The sequence below is a fragment of the Erythrolamprus reginae genome, chromosome 5 (genome assembly GCF_031021105.1).
Source record: "Erythrolamprus reginae isolate rEryReg1 chromosome 5, rEryReg1.hap1, whole genome shotgun sequence".
NCBI classification, from domain to species: Eukaryota; Metazoa; Chordata; class Lepidosauria; order Squamata; family Dipsadidae; genus Erythrolamprus; species Erythrolamprus reginae.
Window position 1 is genome coordinate 93,600,800 of NC_091954.1, and position 21,131 is coordinate 93,621,930.

Sequence of the window (21,131 nt, forward strand, 5' to 3'; positions counted from 1 at the left end):
CTGCTGTGAGAGATGCTGAGAAAAGAGGGTCAGAAGCTTATAGAGAGGAATGTGGTTGAAGAAGGAGAAAGAATTAGTGGGAGAGTAAGGAACTTCCATAGGGTAACGATTATTCAAAGCTAGCACTGAAATTAAGGAACAAGGAGGACTGTCACACCATTTTATATGAAATTAAATGAGAAGGACAAGTTGGTTATAACTGTCACGATCTTACCGAGCAAAGCAATTGCAGGATCCACTTCTAAAGTTACTGATTTTTATTTTTATGAAGAAAGTTTTCCATGCCTGAATTTCCCAGCATAATTGAAGTTTAGTCACTGAGGCTCAGATTCTGTAATTGGTTTATGGAGACCCAAAATATATAGTCATGTATAAAGAGCATGAAGTTTGTTTTATTATACTGTGCATATTGAAAAGCTAAACTTATTTAAGTTTAGTAATGTGTATAGTTGAGTCAAAATACTACATTATGGAAGCAAGACAACATCTGGATTCATTTTAATGTAATTCAGATAAACTATTGTATGGGTCTCCACCATGTTAATATGTTTATAAGTAAAATATAGGTTTAATGAAGTTTAAGCATTTAGCATGTAGATATATTCCCAGTTGCTAATGCTGATCTCCTTTCTATTTTTGAATATTATGGAAATAAACTCATGAGATATACTAAAAATACTCACTAGAAGTAAAATGTGTATAAAAATATTTAAAATTTGCTAAATTTATTATGCAGCTATGTACTAAAAAGTAGATAAGAATGGGAAAATCAGGGTATAATTATAGACTGGTGGCCATATATGCAAATTCAATCATAATATAAAAAAGAGGAGTATGGATTTGCAATACTCCTACAACAATAACATAAAATATTGATTGGCCCAGATGAAAAATTAATAACAAAAATTTACAAATATTTAATAGAATTTGACAGAGCAGAGGACATAGTGAAGGGAGTTAGCATGGGCAAAAAACATTGGACAATGTTTCTGCAGAGGTCCACATAAACTGACAGAGGGTACTATATCCCGCCAGTTGATGGATGAGGCCAGGACTTTGGGTCTTTGGGCAGAGTGCTACCTTCTTTCCCGGCGTGGCACATCTTCTGGGTTGCCAATGTGATGGTGGATTGGCTCAGCTGCACCAACATCGATCAGGTGGAATGAAACCTCCATCCATCCCTCTTCTAGTCCCTGGGGAGCCGGTTCGGTCTGCCAGTTATCGACCTCTTTGCCACTCCAGCAAACATTAAGCTCCCTAATTCTTCACCTGATATCAGACCCAGGGTGCGGAGGACACAGAAGCTCACCTCTGCATCTGGACAGCCAGCCTGCTGTATGCCTTCCCTCCACTGCCCCTCCTTCCCAGAGTCATCAGGCGAATATTGGAGGAGAGGGCTGAAGTACTCCTCACCCCACACTGGCCCAGGAGGGTTTGGTTTGTGGACTTGAAGTCCCTGTCCATCTGCCAACCTTGGAGAAACCCACCGACAGAGTCATCGCTCAGCCAGGGGTCGTTGGTCCACCCTGATCCCCAGTGGTACCAGCTGACTGACGGGCACTTGAGTGGTGCACTCTAAGACACTGCAATGTCTTGGATGGCATCATCTGGACTCTCTAGGTCTCCAGGAAGCTGCCCACCAAAAGAATTTACTTGGCCAGCTGGAAAATTTTCTGGTCTTGGTGTTCACAGATGGATTATTACCCTGTTGACTTATCCATCATCAACATGCTGGAATTTCTCCAGCATGACCTTGATAAAGGACTCTCCTGCAACATACTCTGACGTCAGGTGGTGGCGACATCTTCATTTTTTTCCTCTGGCTCCTTGGACTCCTTGTCTCAGCATTCCCTGCTGCGCAGGTTTCTGAAAGGGGCCATTCTTCCTATAAAATTAAATGCCTTTTTATTATTTCATATAAATCTGCATTCACACATACCTTAAAAAGTAGATTCATGTTCATGTCAATTTCAGGAAGGCAAATAATATTATGGATAAATAAAATTATGGATGAGATAAGGAAGATCAAAGGACATTGGAAGACATACGTACATTTTTAAATGGCATGAGCAAAGTTTGTGCTATTTTCTCACAAATACAACACTACAACACTACTGGCACTATACTGTTTGTTGTACAATGTTTCATCTTCAGCCCACACATGACAGCCATTGCTGTCACCTAAAGCTGAAGCTGCTCCTTTCAATCAAGCTCTGGCAAACGGATAAGGGATTAGGGGATAAACCACATCTCTACATTAGTTGAAGGAAGGAGAGATTGAGCCTTAAGGGTACACTGGAAGCCTTTTGCAATTGCAGTGCTACATATAGGCATCACATTGCCAAGCTACATATTTAACAGATTGTTTCTCAGTAATAGAAAGAGCTACATACAGTGTTTATGTCACCATGCAGCTTATTCATATTAAGGCAGCATTTTCCAAAAGACTAATCCATACAGCATGGTTTACAAACCAGAGTGATTGGATTCATGCAACATACTAAATCTAAACCAATTAAACTGTATCATGGTTTAGCACAATGTGTAAATCCAGCTAGTGCATTGAATTCTTTCTGCCCCCATTTTAACAAGCATTATGAAACAAGCTAGCATTTATTGCAGTCGGGTGCATTGCCTTATGGTTGCTATATAAAAAACTCCAGTATATGAATGGCCTCTTATGTTATTCTTTATCTATGTAACCTGTCTAACTAAAGATACAGAATTATATTGGCTGAAATGCATCCCAAATTTTACAAATGCAACACTTGAAATTGAAATGTATTTACATCAGCTTTAATACTCAAAATTATATAAAACATTATTGATCATAAACATTATTGTATCAATATTTATGATCAATGATCTTTATATAATTTTGAATATTAAAGTTGATATAGACCAATTATAATCAATTATCTTTTAATATACAGTAGAACCCCGACTTACGAGACTAATTGGTTCCGGAAGGAGGCTCGTAAGTCGGAACGCTCGTATGACGAAACATTGTTTCCCATAGGAAACAATGTAAAGTCAATTAATCCGTGCAACAACAAAAAAAAAACGCTGCCGCCGAACGCGGAAGTTAGCGTTCGGCTTCAGGAGACAGCTGCGAAGCGGCGCGGGTGTTTTAAAACGTCGCAGCCGGCCTGGGGGGCTCGGAGGCTTGCCCCCGAGCCCCCCAGGCCGGCTGCGACGTTTTAAAACACCCGCGTCGCTTCACAGCTGTCTCCTGAAGCCGAACGCTAACTTCCGCGTTCGGCTTCAGGAGACAGCTGCGAAGCGGCACGCGTGTTTTAAAAGGTTGCAGCCGGCCTGGGGGGCTCAGGGGGGTGCTGGCAAGCCCCCCAGGCCGGCTGCAACCTTTTAAAACACGCGCGCCGCTTCGCAGCTGTCTCCTGAAGCCGAACGCAGAAGTTAGCGTTCAGCTTCAGGAGACAGCTGCGAAGCGGCGCGCGGGATACGAGCGCCAAGGAGCTGTCTCCTGAAGCCGAACGCGGAAGTTAGCGTTCAGCTTCAGGAGACAGCTGCGAAGCGGCGCGCGGGATACGAGCGCCAAGGAGCTGTCTCCTGAAGCCGAACGCGGAAGTTAGCGTTCGGCTTCAGGAGACAGCTCCTTGGCGCTCGTATCCCGAATGTGAGCTCGGGAGGCGAACAAAAATGTCGCTCCCCTCCCAGCTCTTATCTCGAGTAGCTCGTAAGTAGAGCTGCTCGTATATCGAGGTTCCACTGTACAGTGGTTAATGTGACAGTTCATTCCTCATCCATTTATAAATGCAATACGTAAGTAAAACTTTAAATATATGAGCTAACATTTAATGCAAAATATGCAATAAGTAAAATACATCTTTAACTACAGTATATGGGCTAACATTTAAAGAAATATGATATCCTATCAGAGAGTGAATATTCACCTTCCATGCAGCTAAAAGTAATTGATATTTCCTTTAATTTGATGTATGGTTATACTTTTTGTCTTAATTTAATAATGAACAATAGTTATGCTTTTATTTTAATATTAATATGTTGCTATTTAAGTTATGTTTATACATAATATACTATATTAAATGTAATTTTATTTCTATTATAAACATATTTTCTATACGCTGCTTTATTTATACAATTTTAGTGCTATTAGTATTCCTTAAAACAATATTGAAACCATGAATTCAAATTAATGAAAAACAATCTAGTGAAAACCTTTTCATATGAATCTGAGTAAGGAGACAACTGACTGATACTTCCTTGTGAAACTCAATTTGCATTAGGCATAATTTGGCTGACATCACCTTGAATTTCCATCTGTGTTGCCCTGATGTTTTAAGCATCCTTCATGTACCTACTGCTCTAGGCTATTTTCACTTTGCACATAAGGAGGCTGTGACTATCTCCAACTGTAGATGATATGAATAACAATTGTTTGAAGATCTTTTCCCCTATCTCCCTGGATAACCTACCCGCTGCAAAGGATAAATAAGTGGCAAATAGCTTTTGTCATCTGTTATCCAAGCTGTACACTTGTAAGGAAGAGCAGGGATAATCACCTAAATCTAATTATGGGTTAAAAGAGGCCATGACTGTGATGTGGCAGTGAGACACCTTACTGTATCAATCCTGTTTGCATTAGAAAAATAAGGTTGTCATATTGATTATTCAAATTAGCTTGTATTGGCCATGGCTCAATTGTTTATATCGCAGCTGAAGCATTTGAAGAGCTCAGCTTTTCAGAGCAAACCTATGCCTATAGCATATATTATGTGGTATCTTGTTTGCTAATTTAGGTGTTTAAAACTAAGAATGAGAGTTTTTATTTTCAAAATTAAGGATTTAATTGACCTTCAGAACCTGCTCATTCTTAGTCTAATTACAAAAACGTTTGACAAAACAAGGCTGTAACCCCTTCCCCAATAAATGTAATAATTATTAAATCTTTATATAGTTCATAATATTTTTTTTAAAAAATAATAGTAAATAAGTTAACATATAAATTATTTTGGCAAATATTGAGGGTTCTTACTGTCAAGGCCAGATCAGATGGAGACCTATATTATGATACTTTCAGCATTAGTTGGTTTTTCTCATTCCGAAGCTTAGTAACATAAACTTCAGATAGAGACCCTGCCAGGTATCACTGTAATCAGTTCAGTAGCATCGCCTTTAGACTTTCTCAATCTCCATCATAAAATTCATATTTCTAGAATTAACATTTCAATTTTTATTCTGCCTATCTGCCACCCCCAAATTTGTGCAGCAAAACCAACTAGCTCTGTGCATATCTAAATGATTTAATCTAAGTTATTAATCCAAATTTCATATACATTGTGATATAATTGAATATTGTCAACATTATTAAAGATCACTAGTTTCAAGCTTTCTCAAGTATAGTAACAAAATTCTCAGTGGCACCAGAGATGCTAAGCATTATTTTGAAGCCGACCTCCCAATTGATCTTGCTAGACAGAAACTGTCTGAGATAGTCACAAATGGCTATCACGTGACCGCAGGTTATTTATTTATTTATTATTTCGCTTTGTATGCCGCCCCTCTCCGCAGACTCGGGGCGGCTCACAACAAAATAAAACAATTCATGACAAATCTAAATTATAGTTTAAAATATTTTTTAAAAACCCATTTACTAAGCAAACATACATACAAACATACCATGCATAAATTGTATATGCCCGGGGGAGATGTCTCAGTTCCCCCATGCCTGACGACAAAGGTGGGTTTTAAGGAGCTTACAAAAGGCAAGGAGAGTAGGGGCAGTTCTAATCTCTGGGGGGAGTTGGTTCCAGAGAGTCGGGGCCGCCACAGAGAAGGCTCTTCCCCTGGGGCCCGCCAACCGACATTGTTTAGTTGACGGGACCCGGAGAAGGCCCACTCTGTGGGACCTAATCGGTCGCTGGGATTCGTGCGGCAGAAGGCGGTCTTGGAGATATTCTGGTCCAATGCCATGAAGGGCTTTAAAGGTCATAACCAACACTTTGAATTGTGACCGGAAATTGATCGGCAACCAATGCAGACTGCGGAGTGTTGGTGAAACATGGGCATATCTAGGTAAGCCCATGACTGCTCTCGCAGCTGCATTCTGCACGATCTGAAGTTTCCGAACACTTTTCAAAGGTAACCCCATGTAGAGAGCATTACAGTAGTCGAACCTCGAGGTGATGAGGGCATGAGTGACTGTGAGCAGTGAGTCCCGGTCCAGATAGGGCCGCAACTGGTGCACCAGGCGAACCTGGGCAAACGCCCCCCTCGCCACAGCTGAAAGATGTTTCTCTAATGTGAGCTGTGGATCGAGGAGGACGCCCAAATTGCGGACCCCCCAGGGTGATGGACGGACAGATGGGATTGTCCTTGGGAGGCAGAACCCACAGCCACTCCGTCTTATCAGGGTTGAGTTTGAGTCTGTTGACACCCATCCAGGCCCCAACAGCCTCCAGACACCGGCACATCACTTCCACTGCTTCGCTGACTGGACATGGGGTGGATATGTAAAGCTGGGTATCATCAGCGTACTGATGATACCTCACCCCATGCCCTTCGATGATCTCTCCCAGCGGTTTCATGTAGATATTAAATAGCAGGGGGGAGAGGACCGACCCCTGAGGCACCCCACAAGGGAGAGACCTCGGGGTTGACTTCTGGCCCCCCACTAACACCGACTGCGACTGACCAGAGAGGTAGGAGGAGAACCACTGGAGAACAGTGCCTCCCACCCCCAATACCTCCAGCCGGTGCAGAAGGATACCATGGTCGATGGTATCGAAAGCCGCTGAGAGGTCAAGAAGCACCAGGACAGAGGATAAACCCCTGTCCCGGGCCCGCCAGAGATCATCCATCAACGCGACCAAAGCAGTTTCCGTGCTGTAACCGGGCCTGAAACCCGACTGCTGGGGACCTAGATAATCGGCTTCTTCCAAGGACCGTTGGAGCTGGAGTGCCACCACCTTCTCAACAACCTTCCCCATAAAGGGAAGGTTGGAGACTGGATGATAGTTATTAGGTTGCTGCAGTTGTTATAAATACATCAGTTACCAAGTGCCCAAACTTGATCATGTGACCATGAGGATGCTGTGGTGGTTGTAAATGCAAAGATTGGTTCTAAATCACTTTTCAGTGCCATTGTAAATTTGAATAATCACTAAATTAATGGTGGCAAGTTGAGGACTACCTGTAGTACAATTTTAAAAAATTAAACAATATAAACCAGCCAAAATGAATATACTCCCCAACCAAGATACTTGTCCAGTTAACAGTAATGCCAAAAAAAGGGACCTTTAATGCTTTTAGTGGCCCAGGCTGAGGAACAGAGTCAGATTTTTAAAATCTAATGAAAAAGCAACAGGTTTTATTAATATTCAGCTTTATTAATTAAGACATTAGCATTATCTAATTTAGAAAAAAGCTTTATTTTTATTACATATTACATATTTACACTCTTACAATCTAAAAAAACCCTATCTTTATACACCATTTTTTTCTCACCAGCAATACAATATTTTAATAGAGTGAAACCTCCAAGGAACAGGCATCGTTTTGAGAGGAATGGCCATAAACGGAAGGAAACAAATAGAGCTAATTTAAAAGAGAGAATAACTATTAATTTTAAATTTTGGTCTATTGGTAAACTTATCACCATGAATTTTCACTGAATGTCATAGAAACTTTTATGACACATTTCCATTGGTCTGTAGGAACTTCAGCACAATTTTCTCATTTAAGCGTCTTTGCCTCTTATCAGATTATTTGGGTTTCTCTCATTCTTTTTCATCCTTGCTACTATTTTGGTGGGGGGAGGAGGAAATTCTTGCGGACTGCCTAGGGAAGCCAAGTTGACAGCCACATTTCTTGCTGGCCTCAGTGGCAGAAGCAGCTGGACACACGCTTCCTTGTCTCTTCCAAACATGCTTCTCTCTCGGCAATGTGGGGGAAAAGAGTGCAATTAAGACACAGCAACAGGAGATGGAAACCTTTTGGCTGCATGCTGAACGCAAGAAATCTATCTCCCCTTTCACTCCAAGATGCCGCACAGGTGCAACAAGACTCATTTCTGGCAGAGTTAGGAAGAGAGAAAGATTTCTTGTGTGCGGCCAAATGTTTCCTGTTGAAAGAGAGGGGGAAGGAAAGGCAGGAGGAAAGGCAGGTACTTTGCCTCATGAGCCCATGAAAGTTTCTTCACCCACTTGGCTCAAGAGTTGGAGGTTGGGGAGGTGAGTGGACACAACACAGAGGAATGGGTGGCTGTTCCCTCAGCTGATTCCCCTGTACCACCCTTGCCTGCATTCCCCATCTGAAGGACACAGGGAGGGCAGGTGACGGATGAATGGGCCAAGCCGGCGAGCAAAGGAGGTAGTGGCAGGAGGCAGAGCTGAAGGGGCGGCGACAGGGATGGCTGGCTACACCTGCCTGTTGCTCAAGCCCTGCACTTGTGGGCTCACTATACACTACCGGCCTTCACGCCTCTTTGCAGGCAGGAGCACATTTCAGAATGCTACTGGAGGTATTTTTATATATATTAATAATTTTATGTATCCCATATAATACAATAATATATAATATATTATAATATACAATTAATACAATAATATATAATATATTATAACATATATATAATATATTATTTCCATTTAGGCACTATCTTATTTTATAAGTACACAAATTACTTATAAATAAAAGATAAATCAGATTTTAAAGGATTTTTATTCTTTTCACAACATTAGCATATTATTGTGTTTTGCCTAAAATAAGATATGTCCCCAGAATAAGGCCAATTAGCCTTTTCAGCACATGAGCTGAAAGAAGCTGCCACAGAAAATAAGTCCCCCAATGACTTTCTGGGGGAAGGGGGAGGGCATATGCCAGGAGCCACTCTTTTTGTGGCCAGCACTCTTTTGGCCAGGAGATCAAGTAGCACCTAAGTTCTAAAAAGGTCAGTTCTGGAGATATTCAAATTCAGTGGGAAATGTCTGAGTCCTGGGTTTACTAGTTCTATTTCCCAGGCTCTTTTGTGCCGACCGCTGCCACCGGCCGACCCTCCCGGTCTTTTCCTATGTCTTCAGCTCCTCCATTTCTACAGAACTCCCCGATTTCTGCTGGCCCCCCTGGTCGCCATCCAATACCTCTGTAGTTATAAGGGGGAACTTCCAATTCACGAGTCCCTCCATGATGTCACACAGTCTGCATACGGACTCCATGGCCTTTAGTAGAGTCCTCCAGCTTCATCAGCATTTTTTCGCAGTCTCTGCCTTGCTCTCTCAGTCGTCTCCCTCACAGCAGCAGCCGGTCTGGGTAGGCCCTCCACCTGATAGACTTTCCGACGCCGAGCACTCCCACCATATAGCTCTCGACGTCTTAGGTCTATTCGGGGGCCAGGACTGTCGTGGTGGTGATGTTAGTTTATTTCCTCTCTTGCCTCTCCCTCACCCCTCTCGATCTCTTTATTTCTCGGGCTCCGCGCAGCGTGATATTACATCAAACAGCATCCTGAATCTCTTCGGGGGGGGGGGCCTGCTGTGGCATCAATTCCTCCGATTCCTCTTTCGCCCTTCTCTCTCTCTCGCCCCCCCTCTCACCTCTTGAAGTCAGTTTTCGGCCAGATTCTTAGTCCCTCGGTCTTTCCTCGTAGTATGACTTTGCAGAAAACAGAGTCAGCTATAAAATTAACTGCCTTGATGGCCCTTGGAAGGGCGAGGAGACAAAAAGGAAGCAGTATGCTCCCTCCCATATTTGGGTATACCAGGGTGATTGACAAAAACCAAAACCATACATACATACACATATTTCCAAACTTGCAAAGAACTGATAAAGAAATAAAGGGAGACTAGTATAGATCTATTTCGAGCTATTTAGCTCTCATCAGTTAGCCAGTTCTTTATCAGTTCTTTGCAAGTTTGGAAAAATATGAAGGCAAACCAAGCTCGGCGGTAATGGGGAAGGCAAATACGCCATCTCTCCCCCCCTCCCCCCGGCTCACTTGCTGTTACTTATCTTCTCACCAAGTAGTGACTTCCTGGGTAGAGAGTCCGATCTCTGTTGAGGCAAGGATTGCAGTTCGACTTCTCCGGCGAGGCAGAGAAGCGACTGTCCATGCACCACTCAAGTACCCGTCTTCTTTTATCTGGCAAATCAAGGAGGGGCGGGGACCAACGGGACCAACCACATGGAGTGACAGGGCTGACCGGCAGGGCCAACCACATGAGGAGTGACTGTGATGGGAGCGATTCTCTTCTTTTCACAAGTCACGCCAGAGTCACCTGGGACGAATGGCTGGATGAAATCAGATGGTAATATCACAGAAAAACTTAACAATCGGTGGCTATGACAGGGAGACACAGGAGAAGGGCAAAAGAGCTGCATGTGGCTCCAGAGCCACGGATTTAGACATTAAATTTACTAAAATACCTTAGAATTGCTCCAAATGTGAATGACTACACCAAGGATTAAAGGAGAAATGTAACTAACATACTTCTTCCATACTACTGTAATGCTCTCTACATGGGGCTACCTTTGAAAAGTGTTCGGAAACTTCAGATCGTGCAGAATGCAGCTGCGAGAGCAATCATGGGCTTCCCCAAATATGCCCATGTTACTCCAACACTCCGCAGTCTGCATTGGTTGCCGATCAGTTTCCGGTCACAATTCAAAGTGTTGGTTATGACCTATAAAGCCCTTCATGGCACCGGACCATAATATCTCCGGGACCGCCTCCTGCCGCACGAATCCCAGCGACCGGTTAGGTCCCACAGAGTTGGCCTTCTCCGGGTCCCGTCGACTAAACAATGTCATTTGGCGGGACCCAGGAGAAGAGCCTTCTCTGTGGCGGCCCCAACCCTCTGGAACCAGCTCCCCCCAGATATCAGAGTTGCCCCCACCCTCCTTGCCTTTCGCAAGCTCCTTAAAACCCACCTCTGTTGTCAGGCATGGGGGAATTGAAATTTTTTTCTCCCTTCCCCCTAGGCTTATAGAATTTATACATGGTATGTTTGTTGGTATGATTGGTCTCTTAAATTGGGGTTTTTAGATTACTTTTTAATATTAGATGTGTTACATTGTTTTTTATTGTTGTTAGTCCCCCCGAGTCTTCGGAGAGGGGCGGCATACAAATCTAAATAAACTAAACTAAACTAACTAAGGATAATATAGTAGTTCTTCCTAATATATTCGTTTAATGTGTTTCATAAATTATGTTGATATGCATCAACGTTGATATACAATAAGAATAGGGTTTTTTTTTCTTAGTGACTATGTTTATAAAGAAATATTCTTGGAGATTGTCATGACTGTACTTTATTTAAAATTTTAGGAAGGATTTATTTCTTTAGATAGTTCATTGCTTTATGAGGTAGCTAGATAAAGTTTTCTGGATACATTTGTCTAAAACATTTGTTAAAAATGCCTTGTTCATCCTTCTGTGCCAAATACTTTTAAAACAACAGGCCGAGGACCTGAAGGAATATAAGAAATGAATGAACACCAATGTGTCCAAATATCTTATTTTGCTTAAAAGGAAATGCTGGCAAATAAATGCTCAGAAAGGGATTTTTTTTCCCCCTAAGCCCTGTGGATTTTTTTGTTTCTGGCAAGTTTTTGTGCAGGTTAGAAATGAAAACCATTCATCTGGTGCCCCAAAGAACAGCCTTATTGAATGGAGTAACAGTGTAATGTACCATTGAAAGAAGGATTGAAAACGATTATCTTGTTAACTCTTGACAGTTACCGCCAGCTTGAAATAGAACTGGCAAGATTGATTTGCAAATGAATTACAGCTTTTTCATTTTGTGCCAGGATCATCTTTTTATATTCTGATATGACAGATGCTGGGTTCCCTGCTTTTGTTTCTTTTCAGTTTTATACTTGCAAATAAAAAACAAAAGATGATAACGGTAATTTTATTTGCATCTTTTTCTTTAGGAGTTTATTCTTTGTAGAAAAGTTTTTAATTTTATGTTTTTACTTACTGCTACTTTTAGAATGGTCTCATTAATTTAACTACAATTTTTATATTTACAATATAAATATAAAATGAAAATGGGGAAATGGAGAATAAATAAATCATTTCTCTTCCCTAAATAGTCAGTTTTGAATGAAGACCACTAATGATAGTGTATACTATTTATGTCTGATAGTAGCCAGATCAAATATCATGATTCCTAGCCCAGACCCAATTTAACAGTAGAAAGTCTTGATTATTTCTCACAGCTCTTCTGTTTATAGACATATTTATTTGACTTGAACATATATTGTGTTTTGTGAAGTAAAATGATCGGTAGTCACAAATATTAAAGTATTCTAATTTATACAATTCTGTCAGTTACTATAATAAATAAAACCAGTAATTATTTTACACATAATTTCTTTCTAAATTTAAGTTTTATTGATTTTATATAAAACCTTTGTTTCATGTTTACATTATATTGAGGATAAAACATTCTATTTTTTAAAACGATCCTTTAAAATTGGTAAATTTAGTATTTTAACAATTTGATTCCAATAAATAATTTGACATTTTATTATAATTAAGTAAACTTCAGAAACACTCTTTACAACATTGAAATTCTAAGAAATAAAATAATGAAATGAGAATTAAAAGAGTGCTTCCTAAGACTTAGTGATATTCAAAGCAGTCTAATTGTAATAAGCTTTTTAATTCCCAAACATCTACATTTCTCACAATACTGTCAGATTGTCTAGAATTTGAGGTTTGGAGTTTGATACGGAAAAGTGGTGGAAGCAATGAGTGAGACCAAGAATCCTCTGCAGAGTTGTATGTATGTATTGATATATTTGCCTTCATAGTGGTCAATAACAGAACTTAACAGGTCTATCAGTTGAAAGATTAGTATGAATAATAAAATAGTACAAAATGCCATAAAACAATATACAATAAACAATAAACATTGAGACACCAGCAGAAAGTCCAAAAACACCAGCTAATGGGCAAAGAGAAATGGTTAACCTATCTAGATTTCTTTATCCAGGAACATGGTGAATTTAAAGCATTTGTTTGCTGCAAACAAAATGTTTGTTGAATTGTGAAATGAATTATGGAATAAAAAATTGACTTTAGAGAGATTTAGCTTTCAAAGATTTTAAATTCCACAATTAATAGGTAAAGAAATAATTGGAATTGAAAAATATAAGATGGAATTCAAAATTGAATTGTGTACAAGTGATGTACATGTGTTGCTAAAACACAAACTTTTGCTCAAATGTAAAAGGATGTATGATAAAATGGATTAAGAATTTTGGTTATAATATACACACATGAACCAATGAAAAATAATGTAAAATCCATGATAAAATGGATTAAGAATTTTGGTTATAATATACACACACGAACCAATGAAAAATAATGTAGTTAAAAGGATAAAAATTTACATTATATTGCAATTTAAAAGTTATTTTTATAAAATGATATAATAATGGTGTATAAGATTTATGAATAGCCAATTAAAAAGAGACTTACAGAAGTTTTGGTTTGTATACGGTAAGTGCAGTTAGACTATTATACACATAATGGTAGGAAATATTACAATATCTACGATAGAAGAATGGATTGTAAAAATTATGCAGTTTGCAGAAATGGCAAAAGGGATTTGTTTGATCAGGGATAAGACAAAACAAGTACTTTTTAAAATCAAAGATGGGAAACTTCTTGTGGACTTTTTGCTTTTTGAAAATGGAAAATGAACCAGTGAGTCTCGATTATACGACATAAACGGGCAGGCTGAGAGTCGGATAGCCAAAAATGTCAGATAATCTAGACTCTACTGTGTGTGGCCTTGACGTGACTCAAAATCAAGGCAGGAGAAAAATAAATAGGTGTCTAGAGGTCCTGGGATAAAGCAATTCAGGAGATACGAACTAAAGACAAACCCAACTCTCTGCATGCTTATGACATGTATTTTCAGAGACTGCTTACGTTTCCTCCCTCTGAGCTGCCCGGTAGTTTTGCCAAGTGGGAAGCTTGAACATTGATAAGGGAAGCAACGGGGTTCCAGAGCAGGGTTTACGGGCGTCAATCTCTGCCTGCTTCTTTCTTTCCCTTGGCCTCCTTCATCCAGAAGCTTTCCTCTCCCTAGCAACTCTGTGTGTGTGTGTGTGTGTGTGTGTGTGTGTGTGTGTGTGTGTGTGTGTGTGTGTAAGAGAGAGTGCTAAAAGACTTGTTCTATAGTCACTAGATCTGATTTGTTGGAAAGCTAGTTTTCGTGTCTTCATCAAAAGAAAATACAATATGCAACACACACACACATACAAACACCTTGACTGGAATAGGAGCCGCAGCAGTTGCTTGTTAAAGTTATTTCCAAGTCCTGTAAGTGGATTTAAGATTGAAGGAGAGGGAAAGAGCGAGAGTGAACAAGAGCAAACAGGGGAACGAAGGGGATTGTTAAATTAGGGACCGGAGAAGGAATGGGGCATGTGGAACATGTTCTTTCTCTTGGCGGTGGGAGAGGTTATTAAATTAGATAGCTGCGACTCCTTTTCCAAGTCAAGGGGTGTATGGGGGTGTTAGGTAGCACATTCCTCTTGCTGGGCAGCCAGTGCCTGCAGGGGAGCTGTGTGTGGAGGAGAGGCGAGAAGTGGCTCTCCCTTCTCCCCACCATCTCCATCTCCCTGCCTCTTTCCCCCCAATTGAGGCTTTGCACTCTTTGGAGACTGCTTCCCCGCCGCAACTGCCATGTTTGGGGGGGTGTCTAGGGGTGTGGAAATGCCTACAGCCATGCCCCCAAGCAGCCACAACTTCAGATGATACGGAATGTTGGATATTCGAAGGTTGGATAATCGAGACTCTATTTTCCTTCCATAGTTTTCAAAACTAATGTGGTTGGTAAATCCACAATAACTGAATTTAAACATGCCTTGGATAAACATATATCCATCCTAAGATAAAATACAGGAAATAGTATGTATGTATATACTGTATATACTGTATGTATGTATGTATGTATGTATGTATGTATGTATGTATGTATGAATGTATTTGATTTTTATGACGCCCTTCTCCTTAGACTCAGGGTGGCTTACAACATGTTAGCAATAGCACTTTTTAACAGAGGCAGCATATTGCCCCCACAATCTGGGTCCTCATTTTACCCACCTCGGAAGGATGGACGGTTGAGTCAACCTTGAGCCGGTGATGAGATTTGAACCTCTGACCTTCAGATCTACAGTATAAGGGCAGACTAGATGGACCACGAGGTCTTTTTCTGCCATCAGTCTTCTATGTTTCTAATGCTGACAACAAACTTTCAGAATAAATTATCAAAACAATTTTTTTGACACATCCTTTACAGCCTGAGATCCTAGGGATGTCACTTCCGAGTCTATTCCTCTGCCCTCTATTTAGCTGTGGGCTGCACAATCTTTTAATCTGACTGTTTCCAAAGCAGCATGTCTTCTCCCAATCTGTCAGCATACCATCACACCATCTCCTAAGGTTTTTTTCACATACCACTAACTGCTGCCTCCTCCCCAGTTGACTCAACAAACTCCTTCAGGAGATAAGTCTGCAACCCTGCTGTGCTCACCTCTCCTTCAGTTCCCCCCTGCCCCCAAGGGCAGCAGCTGCCTTGACAAGGCCCTCCTCATCAGCAGTGGAAGGAAGAAGATAGTGAAGGTCAGCAGGAAGATAGAGTAGGAAGGTAGCAGAGTGGAGGGTGACTAAAAGGACAGTGATGAGAAAGGTGAAGAGAGTTGAAATATATGTTGTCATGAATGCGTTGGGCTGCCAAGCCTCAAGAATTTGATCACATGACCATGGGAGCATTGCAACAGTCATAACTGCCATTCATTCAACGCTGTTGTAACTTTGAATGGCTGCTTAACAAATGATCCTTAAACAGGAGTACCTGTGCTAATTCACCCCTTGCAGAAAAAATATTTATTTATTTATTTATTTTATTTATTCGATTTTTATCCCGCCCTTCTCCTTAGACTCAGGGCGGCTTACAACATGTTAGCAATAGCACTTTTTTTAACAGAGCCAGCATATTGCCCCCACAATCCGGTTCCTCATTTTACCCACCTCGGAAGGATGGAAGGCTGAGTCAACCTTGAGCCGGTGATGAGATTTGAACCACTGACATTCAGATCTACAAGTCAGCTTCAGTGGCCTGCAGTACAGCACTCTACCTGCTGCGCCACCCCGGCTCATTATATATTTGTTCTTGAATATATAATCACAATTTATTGTGATTATATTGTTGACATAAGTTATTTATTATGTATAATTCTAGTTTGGTAAATGGAGTCCTTTTTTCTTACGGTTATTATTAGCAAGTTGAATTCTTTCATTCAACTGTATTTGAAATAAAATAATAAATTCCCGTGGGTGGAGCCATTGGAATTTCAAATCTGGGTTGTAATTATCTTTTGGGAGTCAGTTGTAACTTGGATCATAAAGTAAGGACTACTTGTATGACAAGATATGAAAAATCCCAGAGCTGAAAGAAAATTGCACTGAATATCATGAGTGCCATAAGGTGGTTAAATTTAGATTTTGTTTTACATTTTTAATCCCACCTTTATTATTTTTTATAAATATCCCAAGGTGACAAGCAATACTTTTCCCTCTTCATAATCCCCACAACAATCCTTTGAGGTGAGCTGACCTGACACAGATTAACTGGTCCAAAGTCACGACTAGTTTCCTAACGTTTGCCTTACATACAGTTGTTTCAGGTAAAGTACTTCCTGCTTCAGAACCTTCTGTTATTCCAATATTACTATCTGTGCTCCTTCAACTACAAATTGGATGAACAGACAGTGACACTTTTTCAATATTATTACATTAAACCAAGTGGATTTTGATTGATAACCTAATATTCAACTAATGCAAAACATCAATCATGGCAAGTATATTAATTATTTAATATTGCAGTCTAATTCAGAAATCAATGTGCTGCATGAGAGAAAGAAAAACTCACTGTTCCCAGAAGACTTAAGACAGGGAATGATTTTTTTTAAAAAAAATCTTCTATACTCTCGTGTGTTAGTTCAATACAGATCTTTATTCATTTGCCAATAATATATTTCCCGTTTCCACTTCAGGACCATTTTATCAGTTTTAAGATCTATAATTGAATTAAGTCTGCTTTCAGCACAGAGCAAAAACAGTTGTGCAAATATTGATGAAGTTGTGACAAGCACAGCGTAGGAGACAGACCACTAAAGAGAACAAATTTGATACCATTAGCAAGAAGCTTTGTGTGTCAGTGACCTGGGTTCTGCTTCCTAGCAATTAAGTTCATTATGACCTTCAGCTCCAATATAAATAGAGGACTTCAGTTTTCTGTTAATAATGTATGATGTGGTATAGCAAATTTTGATTATTATGCTACATGTTTCGGGAGACTAATTTTTTCTATGCAGATTATTTTTTTTAAAAAAAACCATAACAGTAACAGATGTTTGTAGCACATTGTAAATCTGAAAAATATGAATAAAAATAAGAATATATGGAAATGATTGAAAATAGATTTTCAAAATGCATTCAGTGATTTGAGCAATTAATATTTACAGATGTATATAATTATTTTCATAGTTGCTGTTAGTAATAGAAACATTGCTAATAGTCAGATGCAAGGATTTTGTTATGATAATTTACTGTAGCTATAAATCCCTGAATACTCTGTCAAAACCTAGTTGCTCATCATTTTGCAAGCAAACTAAAATATTTCAATGCTTTCTCTGGAAATTCTTCCTACTGTAATACAACTTTTATATAGAAAATCTTAATTTTTATAGCTTTTACTCAGAATTGTCCTCTGACAGCATCAAAAACTTATTTACTTGATACATGGATAGACCAAATTATCACTCAGAGACAGAGATCCATTAAACCAGTTGAGCATCTGGTAAGTCACTTTAGGTCAGTAATTGATTCAGTTAGTATATTTATATTGGCCATATAATTCTCTAGATGGATTTCAATAAAAATAAGAAATACAATATTATAAACCACATAAAAAGAATGGCAGTGTAAGCGTTTTAATATATTTAAGTATATTTTCATGTGTGTAGTTTTAAAACTGATCTAATGATTTTATGTAATAACTTTCATAAAATTTTGGAAAATATTATAAAAAGTGTCAGGATAGTCTCTTTTAGGAACTTTATCCTTACTTTGACTGAGTTGGTTCTTACACAGCTGATTGGCACTAATAGAAGATCAACCCGGATAAGACGGAGTGGCTGTGGGTTCTGCCTCCCAAGGACAACTCCATCTGTCCGTCCATTACCCTGGGGGGGGAATTATTGACCCCCTCAGAGAGGGTCCGCAACTTGGGCGTCCTCCTCGATCCACAGCTCACATTAGAACAACATCTCTCAGCTGTGGCGAGGGGGGCGTTTGCCCAGGTTCGCCTGGTGCACCAGTTGCGGCCCTACCTGGACCAGGACTCATTGCTCACAGTCACTCATGCCCTCATCACCTCGAGGTTCGACTACTGTAATGCTCTCTACATGGGGCTACCTTTGAAAAGTGTTCGGAAACTTCAGATCGTGCAGAATGCAGCTGCAAGAGCAGTCATGGGCTTACCCAGGTATGCCCATGTTTCACCATCACTCCGCAGCCTGCATTGGCTGCCGATCAGTTTCCGGTCACAATTCAAAGTGTTGGTTATGACCTTTAAAGCCCTTCATGGCACTGGACCAGAATATCTCCGAGACCGCCTCCTGCCGCACGAATCCCAGCGACCGATTAGGTCCCACAGAGTGGGCCTCCTCCGGGTCCCGTCAACTAAACAATGCCGGTTGGCGGGCCCCAGGGGGAGAGCCTTCTCTGTGGCGGCACCGGCTCTCTGGAACCAACTCCCCCCGGAGATCAGGACTGCCCCTACTCTTCCTGCCTTCCGTAAACTCCTCAAAACCCACCTTTGCCGTCAGGCATGGGGAAACTAAACATCTTCCCCTGGGCACGTTGAATTTATATATGGTATGCTTGTGTGTGTGTATGTTAGTATAGGGTTTTTTCTTAAATTTATAATATTTTAATAAATTGGATTAATGTATTGGATTGTCTTTTCACTTGTTGTGAGCCGCCCCGAGTTTTCGGAGAGGGGCGGCATACAAATCCAAATAATAAATAAATAAATAAATAAATTTGTAGCTCAAGGTTGAAATGAGGGGTCGTTGGTGCTCTCTGAACTTGGTTGTCTTCTTGCAGATATTTCATTACCCAATTAGATAACATAATCAGTGCTAGGTTTAATATCACACATAAGTATGACAGGAGCAGAATTTGCATTACAATATCACACTTTGTGTTTTATCACATTGTCTTCTTTCTTCTCTTCACCCCCATAGATGCCTACAGGTAGATGGTTAGTAGTCTAACTTCTAATCCAGGAAAATAAATATCTAATTTATAGAATATTGTTTTGATTGAGCCGGGGTGGCGCAGCAGGTAGAGTAGGTAGGCCACTGAAGCTGACTGTAGATCTGTAGGTCAGCAGTTCAAATCTCAGCACCGGCTCAAGGTTTACTCAGTCTTCCATCCTTCCGAGGTGGGTAAAATGAGGACCCAGATTGTGGGGGCAATATGCTGGCTCTGTTAAAAAGTGCTGTTGCTAACATGATGTAAGCTGCCCTGAGTCTAAGGAGAAGTGCGGCATAAAAGTAGGTAGGCAGGTAGGTAGGTAGGTAGGTAGGTAGATAGATAGATAGATAGATAGATAGATAGATAGATAGATAGATAGATAGATAGATAGATAGATAGATAGATGATCTTGTTTTATTGTTACACAATCCCAGAAAAACACATATTGAAAATATCTAATATATCATTTCTGAAGTTCCTTTATAAGAAAGGCTTATATTAAATAACCTTGATTATAGTTTATTTATAATTAAAAAATCCAAAGAAGAATGTCATTCACATTTTTAAAAAATCTGAATAAATCTGAAAAATCACAAACCAATAAAAATATAAGAAAATATTAGTTTATGTCTACTTCCGTTGCATGGAAATAATTATAAAGTTATTTGCAGCCTGGTTTAACTGAATGGCTAAAATCTTTAATGCATGTGATGATAGAGAAATAAAGGCACTGGTTTATCATGTTTACTTTTTATTGCCAAAAATACAAATGAATTTTTGCTTAAGATAAAAAGCAAAGAATCCTGGTAGTATATGAGTTCTGTGTTATAAATTTATTCATAAACAGTGTGATCCTGAAGAGAATTCTGTTAAGCAGGATGGTTAGAAAGATATAAAACAGTGGAGCAAGTTAGCTGTAATTTAAGTTATCAGTGATTTATGTTGGATCTACTGACACAAAATCTGAGTCACCTTCCTTCTTAATAGAATTGATCAAAGAATATTGAACAAATTGACACTTCAAATTTTTATTTTTGTTTGTTGGGTACTATGTATTGATTCTCCTAAACCCGCACTACTCTGAAGTTAGATGAATCAGCTGAATTTTTAAATCGTGTGCTATTAGTCAACTTTGTTTAGATGTTAAGATCATACAATTTTACACAGAAATTATTTTCTTATTCCTGGAAGAATAAACAGTTGAATATTTCAAATTGGAGAATTTAAGCTTTGCACTGAATTGAAAACATTTCTTTTTATAAATGGCATATATGTTCTGGTTCTAATAAAGAGATTTAAAATTTACTAACTATCATATGCCTTCACTTATTGTGTTATATATTTGTATTATGTTTTAGATTTTATGGTAAAGACATTTTGGAATTATACTAGAGGATGCATTTAAGTTTTATTCAATAATATAGCTTCAGACATTAAAAAAATCTAAACAAAAGGACAGATCATTACAACTTTTGAAGTTCAACATAAATAATTGTATACCAATGATTAATAATTGTTTGTAATTTTTGTTCTTCTATTTCAGAGATGCTGGAAACATCAAAACTGAATTAGAACATCTGGTAAGTTCTAATTTTCTCTTGAATATTTGCATCATCTTTGATATCTGCATTGTAAATGAACAGTTCTGAATGGGCTTTGAATCGCTTGAATTGAGAAAGTCAACTATTTCCCAGAGGGTCAGCTTACTGTTATTATGTGTGAAGCACTTACATTTTCATTTATCTTATGTTTCAAGGGACTTTAATTTTTTTAAATTTCTTGATGTGGAGATGAAATAAAATGGGCT

At 39.4% G+C, this 21,131-nt stretch overlaps 1 protein-coding gene across 1 annotated transcript in view; it reads left to right on the forward strand.

Annotated features, from left to right (window-relative positions):
- The window catches only part of RSRC1 (arginine and serine rich coiled-coil 1), a 151,920-nt gene that overhangs the window by 41,792 nt on the left and 88,997 nt on the right, over positions 1 to 21,131 (forward strand). The window contains exon 5 of the mRNA XM_070753513.1: positions 20,868 to 20,904. Coding sequence (XP_070609614.1) covers positions 20,868 to 20,904 — 37 coding nt within the window. The remainder of the gene's footprint in view (positions 1 to 20,867; positions 20,905 to 21,131) is intronic.